Source organism: Manacus candei, unplaced genomic scaffold (genome assembly GCF_025592945.1).
Source record: "Manacus candei isolate 608988 ecotype Guabito, Panama unplaced genomic scaffold, ASM2559294v1 h1tg000025l, whole genome shotgun sequence".
In the NCBI taxonomy this organism is placed as follows: Eukaryota; Metazoa; Chordata; class Aves; order Passeriformes; family Pipridae; genus Manacus; species Manacus candei.
In genome coordinates, this window is record NW_026138073.1 from 10,682,400 (window position 1) to 10,697,251 (window position 14,852).

The 14,852-nt window shown below is 49.4% G+C and overlaps 1 protein-coding gene across 3 annotated transcripts in view; it reads right to left on the reverse strand.

Moving 5' to 3' along the window:
- Positions 1 to 7,450: 7,450 nt before the first annotated feature.
- CHST13 (carbohydrate sulfotransferase 13) overlaps positions 7,451 to 14,852 on the reverse strand; it is a 32,614-nt gene continuing 25,212 nt past the window's right edge. For all 3 annotated transcript variants that reach the window (XM_051788926.1, XM_051788924.1, XM_051788925.1), the window contains exons 2-3: positions 12,197 to 12,279; positions 7,451 to 8,774 (exon numbers count right to left, since the gene is read on the reverse strand). In XM_051788926.1, coding sequence (XP_051644886.1) covers positions 7,929 to 8,774; positions 12,197 to 12,262 — 912 coding nt within the window. In that variant the 5' untranslated portion in view covers positions 12,263 to 12,279 and the 3' untranslated portion in view covers positions 7,451 to 7,928. The remainder of the gene's footprint in view (positions 8,775 to 12,196; positions 12,280 to 14,852) is intronic.

Sequence of the window (14,852 nt, forward strand, 5' to 3'; positions counted from 1 at the left end):
TGGCCAGTGACTCCTTCAGTCCTCACTCCAGGGCGGCTCTGGAGCTGTCAGGGACACGTCAGGGAGGGGTTGTGGGGCTGAAAACATCCAATTCTCACTGCAATTGAAGAAGCAATAGGGTCATCTGGATAATAAGATGCTGAAGAGTCAGGAGTCAAGGACATGGATCAAACCTTTGAAAAATGTCACTAGGCCTCAACTTGAAGAATAATCTGCCACCTTCTTGTTGGAGAAGGGAAATGGGAGGTCAAGTCCCCCAGCCTGCTGGCAGACAGGGGCCTTGTTCAAGGACCTGCTAGCTCTAAAACACTTAAATCTGAGCTGTGTTGGGTGACTGCTGGTGTTGGGCGTTTCTTTGCTCCCAGTTCCGCTCTGGTTTCCCAGAGCTGCTGCAAAGCTGAGGCCCCTGCACGGCATCAACACATGGCTGAAGGTCCCTGAGAGCAGAAGCTGTTCAGCTCTGGGCTGCCAGGTGTGGGGAAAAGCACTCCTTAAAAAAATACTAAGCTGTTGCCTCCCCCTTCCTCAAGCTTCCTCTTCCATTTTTTTGTTTTGAAGGATAAATTGCCCCCTGCTGGCTTCACGATGGGGAGCTCTCAGCATTCGAGGCACACACTCCCCCAGCTCGGGCCTCGCTGCTTTATCTCCCGCTGCAGCCTGAGTGCTGTCGGCTCTGCTTGGCTGCACCATCAGCCCCGAGCACCCACGTGTGATAATTGCAGCCCAGCAGCTGAGGGGGCTTGCGGGGAAAGCAAAGCGACCGTCTGATTGCCAGCCCCAGTTTGACGGTGCTGTGTTAGGGGATGCGTACGTATATATTTTAATAACTTGAGCTTAGTGCTTTGTTTTGTAAACCTTTATTAGCTCCTCCAATTTGGCACTGGCTTGAGCACTCCTGGAAAATAACTCCTCCTGCCTCACCGCCATCACTCCTTCTCCTTGCTGTGTGTCCCCCACTGCCTTGGAGAGGTCTTCTCTGGAGCCTGGTGCTTTTGCTGCTCATATGGATCAGGTAAGGCTGGTTCTAAAGACAAGCTGATGAAGACACCCCAGACCTCTACAGGATCCTGAACACGTGAAACGTTTTCTGCTTTCCTCATAATAGCACAGATTTGCCCTTGCTTCCTCCAATCCTGCAAAAGCCCTGACTGGAGCCTGTGGCTCGAGCAGACTACAAGGGACCCCAGTCACACTCCAGCATCAATTCCCACTGCCCAACACACAACTGCTTCTCTATGTGTTTGCAGCAAAGCCCTGGTACTGGTACATCCCTTTATCAGGGATTTCTGGGAAGAACTCAGCTTAATCTGGCTGTCACTGTTGACAGAGGACACGGATGGGAACACATAATGGATGCCATCCGTGTCCTGCTTGTGGGACTCGGCTGGGTCAGGGTGACCTATGCTGCAGCTTGCCCATGCTGGGCTTGGGGGGTTCCCACCTTGCAGGAGGCACTGGGGCTTGGAGCTGATGTGGGGAGATTAGAGGGCACAGCAAGACGTGCTGTTCTCCAGGGTACCCCTTGGTGGGCAGCCAAGCTTCAGCCTCGTGCTTGTGCACACAGTGCAGGGAGTGCACTTAAGACTCAAAATTGCTTCCAGCCTCAAGCGAAATGATATAACCAAAGGAAATGGTTTCAATAAAAGGGGATTTTTTTTTCCTTTTTTTAAGGGCAGCAAGAGGCTAGTTATCTGGCTGTTCAGACTGTTTACGCTTTCTCTTTCCTCCTTTTTTTTCCCTGTGCAAATGAGAAAGGGCCTTTGCTAACGAAGGTTATATGTAACCCTGGATCAGCATTCCTGTAACTCCATCTGAACCTGCTCATCTAAGAAAGTACCCCCAGCCCCTCCAGTGACTAGTCAGCACTGCTCCCTCTCTCTGACACTGGCTGCCCTGGCTATCCCAGCAGGGCCAGAAGCCCCTGAGTTATCCAGGCATCCTCCTCCTTCCCTCCCCTTAAAAGCAGAAATTTGGTGCTTAAATGCCTGCAGGATCCTCAGCTTTTAAGAGCTTTCAGTACATCACAGAAGGCCCTACCTGGTTTTATGCTCTCTGTGGTGTTGTGTTGATTTTGTTGGGGAGGAGATTTGGGGAGGGGGTTGCTTTCCCTCCTTTTCCTCCACAAAATTCACAGTTTCAGAGCAAACCTATGTGGGTAGCAGAGCCCAGACAGGGTGTGGACATTTCATAGTGATTTCTGTCTTTAATCTAACCCAGCAGGGAAGTCATTGCCAATGGTGGGCCTGGCTTCTCTGCTGCTGCGTCTGTGTCATTACTGTGCTCGGCTTCTCACTGGGCTGCAGCCACCCCACCAGAGTCACCAGCACCTCTGTTTGAGCCAACAGTGACTTTTATTTGTATTTAATCCTTGTAACTCCCAAGTAAGCAACATCCTTAAAAAAGGAGGAGGTGAGAGAAGAGAGCTTCTTTCTTGCTGCTCTTTAGTCCTTGTCTGCTGACCTGCCCATCTGGGCTCAGTGCTGGCCCTGGACTGAGAGACCCATGAAATGCTGTGAGACGCTAGTGGAAGGCTTATCTTGTTGTAACCTTTAGGGGGAATAGAGGAAAATGTGGAGTGTTGGCAGAAGAATGAGATCAGCTGTTTTTGAGCCCTGTGCAGCCATCAGTCAACTGATCCAGTCTGTAGCAGGGGGGAGTGAAAAAATACAATTTTATTTTTTGTTTAAACTCCTTTGATTTTATTTCCCGCTGTATTAGCAGTGCCATTACATTCACTCCTGCCATCAGTCATTAGTTGTCCCCCAGTAAACTCGGGTTGATGTAAGTGTTGTGGGACAGGGGCTGAGGAATGGCACTGGAGTTTGGGAGGGAGTGGGTGTCTGCCATGCACTACCACAGTGCCAGTGTGTTGGGGCCTCAGGGAGATCCAAGCTGAATTGGGAAGGAAGGTCAGTAAAGGGTTCCCCCATTCCTGGGTGCAGAGCAGTTTCTCTTTGCAGGCAAAGAAGGGACTGTCCCCATCTGTAGAGACAGATGAGAACAGGGGTTTGTTTTCAGGGACAGTCAAAGCATTTATATTTCTCCCCTCCCCAGCTTCCAGTCACTGCCTCCATCCTAATACAGTAATTTTCCAGAAACTCTGAGAATGCAGCATCCTTACCAGGGACAAGTGAAGTGCCAGCCAGCAAACACAAGCAAGTCTGAAAAGCCTCCTTCAAGCGAGACGCCACTTCCAAGACATACTTGAAAACACAATTTTTTTTTTCCCTTTCAATGGAAGTCTATTTAATCCTTCAGCTGGTAAACAACCCAGTCTGTGGTGCACAGCAAGCTCTGGAAGGAAACCTCCTGATTACTGAAGCTCTATTTTGTTCCACTGGAAGGGGAAACTCAACAGCTTCACATGGGCCACGAGGGATGGGCCAGCGGCTCCATAGCATGGAATACCCACAGCACAGGCAAAGTGCCCTCCATGCTCCTAATTCTGGTGCAAGTAGAGCTGTCAGTGGCACTCAGAGGAAAGGGCAGACTTTCCATCAACTGCTAAGCCATGTTGGATTGTGGCAAAGTTCAACACTGCAGGAAGGGAAGGTACTCTCTTTTTTATGCTAGGGGGCATCACTGTATTTATATAATAAATATAAATACAGTGCACATATGTATACGTAGACATAGATAAGCCAAATGCCTATTAAGTATTATAACCATATACAAATATAATAACTTAATATATAATATGTAAATATAATAATAAATGCTCTTTAATTATTCTTGTAATACATACTTTATACATATATTCATATTACATACAATGCATGTATTATCACCTATAAATATTTCAAGTATTTGCAATAATTCTATTACACATTATAGTATAATCATTACTTACCTTGCCTAAGTGTGCACACATAAACATGCCAAAGTGAGGCTGTTCTTGTATCTTTTGTGTCCCCTGGTGCTCTGAGAGCTCCCCAGTAGCTTCCAAGCCAAACTCCAGGACCAATTTGACTCATTCGGAGTTGTTTGTCCCCAAGCTTTTCAGTGTTTCTGAGGCCAGGATGGGAACTCCCATGGTACCAGCTGCCTTTCTGAGAGTGGAGGGATATTACTACCGGGGTCCTCACTTCAGCAAGGCCAGGACTGGCACTTACCCCCAGGCATACCCATGCTGTACTTGCCCCATCTTGGCTCTGTGACACAGGCACTCTGTGACTCAGAAGTCTCAATGCTACTTCATATGGCAATGGCCATGCTTTGCTGCTTAAATTATTTATTTCTAATAGGCAGCTGATGAGAGGGATTAGGAAGGGAGGGTTTAAATAGAGTTTGCAAGGTTATTCCTTCCCCAAGGCTGAGCCCTGTGTGATCATGGTGTTTAACTTGGATTTTTCTGTTAATCTTTGTGCTTCCTTTGCAAAGCTGGGGTGACCCTGGCAGTGCTGTCATGGCAGCTCTCCCTTTGCCAGCACAGTCCTCCTGCCCAAACCCATCACTGCCAGTGTAAGAACTCCAGCTTGGGCAAAAAACAGCACTGCCCAGTCAGCGTGATGCAGTGCCTAAACCCCACAGCAGAGGAGTTGCCTAATTATGGGATAGGTGTCTAGTGGCAGCCACACCCATTCTGTGATCTCTGCTCCTTTCAGTGCTTTAGCAGCCACTAGCATCCTTGCTTGGCTTTCTGTGGGACCAACCCCTCCTTGTCCACAGCCCAGCTGCTCCTAGCCAGGCCCCAGATGTGGGAGGTCAGTGGAGTGTAACCCCTGGGCACCAGCCCCACAGGGAAGGTTTATTTCCCTGCAGAAATACCAAGCTGTTTTTTTTTTCTTGGCAGTGTAAGGCTTGTATTTAAGGGCACTGAAAGAAGTCCATGTACAGACAGAAATGCCCCTGCTGCCCTTGGGGTTAACCCTTTGCTCCTTCTCCAGGTGGCAGCAGTTGAGCTCATTCCTGGTGCGATGGTTGGGTCTGTCTTCACCTCGCTGCTCTTGAGGTTGCCTGAGAAGAGTCTTCACCTCCACTCATCATCAAACCTTGGCAAAAGCACAGCACAGTACAAGGTGTGTAGTCCCACTGGCCAGTTGAACCAAAGCTCCATTGCCACTAAGACAGACAAATCCCACAGGACTGCATGTTGGTCACGTTTGAGATCCCAGCGGTGCATTTGTGCCCTTCATCACCAGACCACTCTCTTCCTTCCAGGAACACTCCTCTGCTCCATGTTCCTGGAGGGCAGACCCCAGGTATTCCCTTGTATTCCATGCCCTTGTGGCACATCAGGCACTGCCACATTCCCACTTCCAAGTAGAGGAGTAAACGAAATCCAATTACACTTCAGAGGTGACCGAGGGTTCCTTGGTATTTTCTCCTCTAAAAAGAAAAAGGAACGCAATGAAAGAGTTAAAAACGCCACAAGCAATCAGGATCCCTCAGAGAAATCATTCCCAACACACTTACACCGCCTGTAGTTGGGATCATCGGTCACACGGGGTCCTCCTAGCTCCGTCCTGCTCCCGTCCTCCAGCGCTTTCAGTGGGACTGGGGAGGGGTCGGGCCGTGCCTGCCGGGAGGGCCGCAGCATCCCGTCCCCGCAGCATCCCGACCCCGGTCCCGGAGCGTCCCAGTCCCGGCTGTTCGGCTTTGGCACGGCCGGAGCGTTTCCAGGCCCGGAAAGCTCCAGCCCGGGCTGAAAGTGTTCACAAACACAAAGTGGCTCTTTTCTTTTCTTTTTTTTTTTTTTTTTTTTCTGTTTTCACGGGCAGGTTTTGCTCTGGAAAGCGAGACGCAGGCAGGGAAGAAGCCAAGGGTATGACCTAAAAGGGTTGGACTGTGGACGTTTTTAGTTGGGTTTTTACAGTAAAAGCCCAGAAGTGGCTATTTCCAAAGGTCCTACATGACCCAGAAGACACCTTGTTAAAGGGTATTGCCTTCAGCAGCCCGTGGCTGGGGCTGGAGGGCTGCACTCGCTCCATACACGTGTGGCTGGGCTGTTGTTTGGGTCAATGGGTCAGGACTGATGGGGATGCCAGGAACAGGCTGCCGATCAAACAGTCGTTCATGGCTGGGACCATCACCCCATCACCACCATTGCAGGAAAGGCTAGAAACTGGCTAAAGAACAAAGCCCAGAGCTTGCCCTTCCCTCACTTTCACACCAAAGAGAGCCCAAAGGGGCTCCCAGACAGCCAGATGTTGCCTAAACACTCACAGAGAGCAGGGAGCAAGCCTATCTATCCTTGCCACTCATTGTGCCATCAGCTCTTTAGAGGTACCTGCAGGGAACAGTATTTAGGAAAAGAAAAAAAAAAAAAGAAATCCATCCAAAAATCTGTCCCTTTGTGACTCTGCATCTGACCCCACATTATGACCAAAAGGAATGAAAAGATCTCGTGGAGACTTGAACAATTACTCTTCCAAGCAGAGGCAGTGCTAAGCAGGGGAACACGAGACTCCTGAGAAAGCAGGAGGAATGCTCTCCAAACCTGAATGCTGCCGATGAAATTTGTTGCATCATATAATCTGTTTTTGTGCTTTGTGTTTCAGCTAGGCAGGGAGATACTAAGACAGCATGAGAAAGGCCATTTCTGCGAAATCTCTAGTCCAGATTGGGAGAATCAGTCAGACTGCCAGGATCACCAGCAGTTTCATTTGCTTTTCTTTTTCATTGCTTTGCTAAACCCAATCTCCAAATGCAGCAAGCAAGGAGGGAGTGTCAGCATGTAGATGCCAATCAGAGGCAGAGAGGAAAAAGGTTAAGATATAACAGCTGAAAGTTGTTAGATGGAAACATTGTTTTTGAAAGAGCCTGAGAGCACTATAATTTTATAAAACCTCCCATTGTATTGCACTAATAAGTCAAGTGTTTGCAGTTGAGCCAGCAGACACACTCTACAGCATCTCTAACCAGTGTATTTATTTACAAAGGCAGTCACTCAGCCAAAGCCAAACAGAAAAGAGGGAAGACTGAAATACGGTTTTAAAGAAATACAGCTCCTTGGACTGGTTTTAATTTAAAATCCTAGGGCTAGGTTTGTCATTTTCTTTTGTGTTTCACCCCATCCTCCCCTTTTTTAATTCAAGGAATGATTGTCCAAAGGCAGCCAGGCAAAGGGTTGTTTCCCTCTAGGTGTCTCTCTCCCCGTTTTTATCCTCAATTTTTTCTCAAATACAGACACACAGACATGCACACGTACACACAGACAAACAGACACAAACGTACAGAGACACTTTTCCGCTTTTGGAGTCAGGAGAAAGCACTGTGGACCTGCTGCAAACATGTCCTCTCACTCTCTTTGGTGTATTTTGTATTCAAACTGGGAGCATATGGAGAGGAACAAAAAAGCCCTCCAGGTATTGTCAGGGAGAAATGTGTGGTCAGAGTGACACATCTCTGCCTTCTCCAGCAATGGGGGATGGTGGGAGAAGTGGGACAAGGATGGAGGAGAACAAGGGAAAAAGAAAAGGTGGGAGCAATTTTCAACAAAAGGAAAAAGTTACATTAAATTATTGCTTTATTTCTGGTTCTATGCAAGTCTCTGACACACTCCACCCTGACCCCCAAGACACCATGTCTGCCCCTGAACAGCCCAGAAAGGAGGAGAAAGACCTGAAGGGATCCTGCCCATAAAAGGAGCCTTCCCAAGACTTGGATCTACAGAGGAGTCCCTTAGTTAAAAGAAAGTCCCCAACCAAGGCAAGCCCTCCTACCCAGCAGTTTCCAGTCCCACCACCATCCCCTGTAGATATTGAAGGGTGGGAGGGATAGGAAAGGAAAAACTCCAGCCTCAGTGTTTTGAGAGGTGTCCTCCCTCCAGACCATGCATGAATAAGGCATCAGGATGTGGAGCAGACCCTAGTGAGAGGGCACAGGGAAGAAGTCAACCAAGAGATGAGCACAAGGTGGAAGGAGAGGAATTTCGGCAAGATGAGAGTTATCCAGCTCTCCCTCCCCTCTCCCCACCAGCCCCTGTCTCATCGGATGCGGAGGTATGAGGGGATGGAGTAATTGAAGAGCAAGTAGTCCATTTTGTATAAATTAAAAAGTCTTCTTTGGTAGAAGGGGTTAATTTGCTGGAAGAACTGGGCCGTCATGTCGTCTGTGGTCCTGGTGGTCTTGGATGAAGCTGGGAATTTGACGGTCGTGTCGGCCCCAATCAGCTGGAGGATGTAGTTGGCATCTTCGGCCAAGGTCTCATACTTGCCCACCACGTCGTAGTGGATGATGCAGGGGTGGCAGAGCGAGTGCATCCGCTCCCAGTGCTCATTGAAGGGCCCCTCCTTCTGCGTCCGTGGATCCAGCAGGTAGTAGACGAACTCCTCAAAGCGCACGTCGTCCCCGCGCTCCAGGGCCTTGTTGCTGGGCTTCTGCCGGTGCCGCCGGATGATCTTGGTCCCGTAGTGCTTGTGGAAGGCCTGGTTGTAGCTGAGGGTGAACTTGTTGCGGTAGGCTGAGACCAGGCGCTCGAAGGGCTCCCGCACGAAGACGAACTTGAGGTAGCTGCGCAGGCGGTAGTTGATCTCGGAAACGCTGTACTCGGAGAGGGTGCGCAGGTTGGATGGGACGTGGGCCTCGTGGGCGGGGATTTCCAGTGGGTCCTTGTACTTGCCTTGCCCTGTCAGGACCATCATCACCCGTTTCCAGTTAGTGCAGGCCACTTTGGGCACATAGCAGTAGAGCAGCCCATGCGTGTCATCCACCACCAAATGCCGCAGGTCATCCCGCTGCAGGAGGCGTCTCTTGCGGGTGTAACGGTTGCAGACGTTGCTCAACGTCTCCCGTCTCTGATGGTGAATAGCCTGCAGTGTCGATTGCTCAAACTGGGGAGAAAAAAACCAACAGAGATGGTCACCAGTTTACCCAAGGTAACTGTAGCCTACACACAAGACTTGGCCCACAATTGTCTCCATTCCTTCCCCTTTCCTGGGTTTGGCAGTCACTCATGCAGGATTTTTGGGGACAGCATTGGCTTTGAACACAACTTGATTTGGTGCTTTTAATCCTTGGACAGGCTGGGGGCAAAAGGGAGGACAAAATAGGATGAAGAGCCGGGTAAAGATACAAGTCAAAGGGGGTGAGGGAAGAACAGGTAGTGCAGAGAGGGTCAATAAGGGAGTATCTTTTAAAAGCATCCCCGCACGCACTGACCTAATGTGTTCTCCCTTACACCAGCCTGGGGGACATGCACGGCCCCAGGGGCAGACACTGCAGCCTGTTTGCTGGCACAGGGCCCCTCCTGCTGCTGTGGGGCATTTCTGCGTTGCACTGACACCTACACCCATGGGCTTGCTGTGAATGCCCCACCCAAGAGTGGCACACACGTTCAGGTAGGCATGATGGAAAAGGCATGGATGTGCTGCCAAGGAAAGGCAGAGGGAATTGGTCTTTAACGCTGACAGTCCAAGCCTGGGGAGTAGGTGGGGAGCTGGAGGTGAGGTGGGGTGGCAAGAGGAGGAGCAAGGGGCTGCTGCAGATGGTGGTGGGACCCTCTCTGACGGTTTTGGGTTCCTTCTACTGAGGGACTTTTTCTACACAGGCCATTCCAATGCCTCAGCTCTGGTCACAGTTTCCTTTATCACAGGGATGAGGAATTAAGACATGGTCATTTATCCCTTTTGACTCTTGCATCAAGGCCTGGTAGCTGCTGCACTGGCTTCTGAGGAGCCCAGAACCCCCTAACCACTGCCCAGCTGAAACCCTCCCTTCAGATTTGGGGATGTGACCTTTCCTGTCATGGTTTTCATCAGAAATCCCAAAATGTCATTAAAACATCTAGGGAAGGAAAATCATTACCAGGAAGTCAGAAGAGGAAGGTCCCCTCTTCCTCCTACCCACTCACTCCCTGTTTTGCTCACAGGGCTTGGGAGGTTTTGTGTTCATCATTGCTGGGAACAGCCTTGTCCGGGTGATGACCACTAACGGCTTCACCACACGCCGGCCGACCCGGGATGGCTCTGATCCCGCAGGGCTCTTGCTCTGATGCTGTGTAATTACTGCCATGTCGCAAAACAACGGGGGGTTCCTCTTTGGGGTTGTGAAGACAGTCCTGTCAGTGTCCCAGGGTGCCACAGCAAACAGCTCTGCCACCCACAGAGATGTGGCAACCTCCAAATGAGGGCAAGGGCAGGTTGTGTCCTTGGTCCCTCCATCCTTGCTGCTGACAGCTGTCACGGCCTAGGCGTGCCCTTTGCTAAGATTCAGGTGCACTCTCACTGCTTCCTGAGGGACTGTAAGCCGGTTTGGGAGGCACCAGAGCCTGGGAAAGGTAGGGTTTGTAAAGCTCCTTAAAGAAGTTGGGATACTGAGACAAACTGCCCAGCCTGTGGATGATCCAGCGGACTTGTCTCCTTCAGAGAGGCATTAACACCTGGGCTAAAAGCTCCTCCTGCAAGGAATGAACCACACTCAGACCCTTTTGGATCTCATTTCCACAAAAGAAAGAACATTGTCTGGGTCACCTTAGCAACTACTTTCTCCAGGAACATGCATGTGCAGTAACCTGCGACAGGGGTAGGAGAAAGCATCCCATCCCTGCTCCTTCCAATAAGGAAAAGGGAAAATGTTCAGATGGAGGAAACGCAGGTGAACAGATGCTAACTGCCACCAAAATATGACTCTGACATTGTTAGCTACTTGGCTATGAAGAAAATACAGCACCTAGGGAGGTGATAACCATAGCTGAAGAGGCATTCTCATGGTACAACGTCTTGTGACACAGCCAAACCTTTCAATAGAAATTTCTTTTGTTTGGAGCCTCCCTGTAGCCTTTTAAAATTGGAAACTCTTTTTGCAAGGGCTTAAAAAAAAAAAGAGGCATTTTAACAATGTGATTTTTTTTCAGGTGTTTTTCCTTGCACTTGCATAATTCAAAGCTATTGGACCAGAGAGACAGACAGACAGACAATGTCTGCAGGCATGGCAACAAATAAATGTGACTACTTTTCAACAGCCGCCCACTGGAATAAGTGCACGTCTTGCAGTTATTTCAGAGCAAAATTGTTCCCTTCATTTCCTTCTCTTTAAAAGCCAGGGAAATTAAGCATGACTTTTAAGGAAATAACACCATGACATTCCAGCAGCATTAAGGTTTGCCGGCAGTGTGGTCGAGGAAGTCCATATTTGCCATTTTTCAGAGAGCAAACGTACTTCGGCTGCTTATAGGCATAAAAGCATCAACCTAGACAGTAACACAAAGCATCACATCTGGAGAGGAGATCCAGCTCCACCTGCATGGGGCAGTGCTGATGGGCAGTGGGGAGGCAGCAGGGATGGCAGCCCACTGCAGGGAACACCAGCATTGCCCTATGCCCTGCAGGAGATGACAGTCCCACGGACACAGGGAGATGAAGGGCACATTTGGTGGCTGGGGCATGTGGCAAGGCCCAGCCTGTTGCACCGGTTGGAGGGTGGTTTCCTGTAGGACTTCCTGCAGGGAAGCTGTGGGCGAGGATCCCTCTGCAAAGACAAGTGTGGCTGCAGGAGGGGAAAACTGCCCACCCAGAGGGGAAACACAGCAGAAGGAAACAAACACCTTTTGCAGTTTCAACCACAAACCCCACTGTGAAGGGCAAGCAGGACACCTTCCCTGATTCCGGCTGGGATGCAAGTGCTCCCTGTTTCAAGCAGGGATCATGGCTTGTCCTGTTGCAGACCCTTGCACAGGGAGGGACCCACTAATCCCTGGAGGGGATGATCTCTGCCCAGGTGCCAATTTTTCAGGAAATGTAGACGGCACAACTGAGGGTGACAAACAGGCCTGAGACATCCCAGGATTGTAAATCCCTCATGGCTGAGTACATAAAAATATATATATAAAAATATTTAGATATGCATATACGTATGTGTGTGTGTATATATGCAGCACCCAACACAGAAACATCTATCAATTATTAGCTCAGAAAGGGCAGCAACGATGCTCTTTCCCTGCTATGACAGCCCAGAATTGGCTTTGAATTCCTCAGATGGTGAAATCTCCCAGTTTGCCCACCTATGGCTCAGCCCACTGGTAATGAAATCATTTGCCTGAGTACCAGCAAGGGCCATAAGTGGTTTGTATAAACAGTTACTCCCCAAAGCAGTGTGGTCTTGTCTTTTGGACACAGCCAGGTGTTCAGGTGTGAGGACCTTGGGGGTAGTTGACGACGGCACAGCATCCTGCACACCAGAGGGGTGAAAGAAAGGGTCAGTGCCCAGCACTCCACTCCATCTTCACCTCATCATCTCCATCTCCCCTTCCTCTTACCTGGTAACTCTCATACAGGGCCTGGAGTGGGCTGCGACCGGCCTTCCCCTGCCAAGTGGATCTCATAGCTCCGTCTTCTGAGGCTGGAAAAGCAGTGAGAAAAATCAGAGGGGTTAGAAGAGTCTGCTTCCCTCACCTTCTCTGGAGATGCTCAAGCTGGAATAAGGCAACATCTCCAGAGAAGAGACAAATAAATACACCTGGTTCTGAAAGCAACGTTCAAGCAATTCTTGTCCCTCCCTCTTACATTTTAACAAAATCTGCAGCTAGGATTCAAAAGATCCAGACCTAATCTTTAACAAATAAAAGACCATAAATAAAGATTACATCTTGTTACAATTTCAAGAGCAACTGGGAACAGTTTGATCCATATGCATTTGGGAAATGCCCCTGTGTGCAGGCTGCATTGTTGAGGGAATGACCCAGGAGGAGACAGGACCTCAGTCAGCATTGCCACAGCCCTGTGAGGGACGAGATGGCATCTGTGCTTGGCAGAGGGAAGGGGCAGATCCAACACCAGCAGCTCTGTGCTGAGCCCTCCCAGGCTCAGAGTTTGCACTTCCAGGCTCAGAGACGTGGACAGAAATAGAGAAATTGGTCACGTGCTTTGTCTGACTAGTAAATCAATTTAAGTTCATTTTTGCTATTTGTTTTTTTTCTTCCCTTCTAAACCAGCACCATCTCCTCTGGTGTTTGAAGCTGAAGACAGCCACCCAAGCAGTCGTTGCCCCTTCCCTGCTCTGCAGATTGGCTGGTCTCATTTCAGAGGTTGATTTGCAGCAGCACCAAACCTAAGGCTGGATCTGGCCAGGTATGAATGTGGCACTGGACACTCAGTTGGTGACAGCTGCTCAAGCTCTCATGCTCATAAATTACGCAGGGATGCAACCACCTTCCAGGCTATGAAGCATCTGCTTCAGCTGCCATTCCTTGGCCCTAGAGACATGTTTCCAGGACAGCATGAGCAGAACCATGTGGCCTGGATATCCCAAACCTAATACAGGGAGCCAGCCATGGCAGGAGCACAGGTTCTTGACTGCAGTAATACCTTCAAGCAGCTGTCCCACAACTCAGTCTGCTTCGTGTCTCTGACCCTCCCTGTTGGCAGAGGATGTCACAAGAGTTTTAACATGAGGTTTCTAACCATGGGGGTTGTGCAGGCCTAGACTTGGCTTCCACAGAAGAAATCACACTCATGAGTTTTAAAAAGAAAAAGAAGATGTTATTTCTGAAGGGGATGATAGGAACCATTGTTCAGGAGATTGTGGCCTGGGAGGCTCTTCCAGTCCTCCAAATTCCTGGGAAAAGCATGTGACACAAGCCATTTCTAGCAACATGAAGGTTTCTAATAGAGGGGTTTTGCCTGACAGTTTGAGGCTCTGGATCTTTTTGTTCACTGACCATCACCAAACAAAACCAAATTTGTTATACAAGCCCCAGATGGCATCTGTATAACCAAAATAACCAGTAGGAAAAATCCAGATCCCATCTCCATTTTCATGTGCCTGTATTTTGCTTAAACGAAAACTGCTCCAAAGCATGAAATAACCAGGATCTAAGCTAAAGATTATTCATTCCTGGAGCTGCAATTAGGAGGAAGTGACTGCCTGATCTCACAAGATTTCATCAGCAGTGCCTGAATGCTTGCGCGTCCGTGGGAAACGACACTTCCTGCAGGACTGGATTGATCAAGATGTGACCCAACGAGAAGTTACAGTTTCTTCCTCAATCTCCTGTATCAGTTACCCCACAGGAGGGTGAAATGGCATCTATGCTAATGAGAGATAAGCAGAAAATCCAACGTACAGTGCTGGGCTGAGATGCTTGTCCCAGAGGGGCCTCTTTTCACATTTCCAGGCTCAGCCCTCTGCAAATGACAGAGAATGAGATCAGCCCTGAAAACTCAACTTGCTGCAGCTCAAATCTGCAAGCGGAGACCATTAAACTTGAGTCTCTTTCCTGTCTGGGCCTGATAAACTCCTGTTCGATGTAGGAGAGTGACCCCACTGTGGGCTGTCTGCAGCGCCCTGCACTACAGCAGACACTGGTCCTATATTTAGTAAAAACAATGCAGAGGTGTTTGTTTTCAAGATTAACATGTGCATCAACCAGAACCTTTCTCCCTAGGACAGAAGCAAACCCTAGGTGGTTCAGGCTGACTTAAAGCTGCTAGAATGCAAATAGCTTGCTCTGGTGCTGTGCAAGAGGGGGCGGAAACGTCCCAGGGAAAGGCTTCAGTGTCTGGTGCAGCGTCAGGTCATGGCCCTGGAGGAACACTGGCTCGGCAGGAGGCTGTTTGGGCTGAACAAAAGGCAAATCCGCAGTAGAGTGGGGAGGGAGCAGAGGTTGGGCAGGTCACATCCATGCTCTGACCTTTCAGTCCTCTTTTCTTCAGAGGAACCAGCCTGGCCAGCGGCTGCTGCACCTTGCAGGACTCTTGCCAATAGCCCCAGCAGAAATGTTCCAAAATGTATTTCCTCCAGCCTTTCCCCAGTGCAAGAACTGTTAGAGAACGAGGCATCTTCTCTGGTTAGCAGCAACCCCCCTGGGATCCCTGCTATCCTCTTGCTGCACAGGGTTCCAGAACAAAAGGGAAAGAGGAAAAAAAAAAAAGGAAAAATCCCCTGTCAGGCTGCTCCCGTGCAGCTGGAGGAGG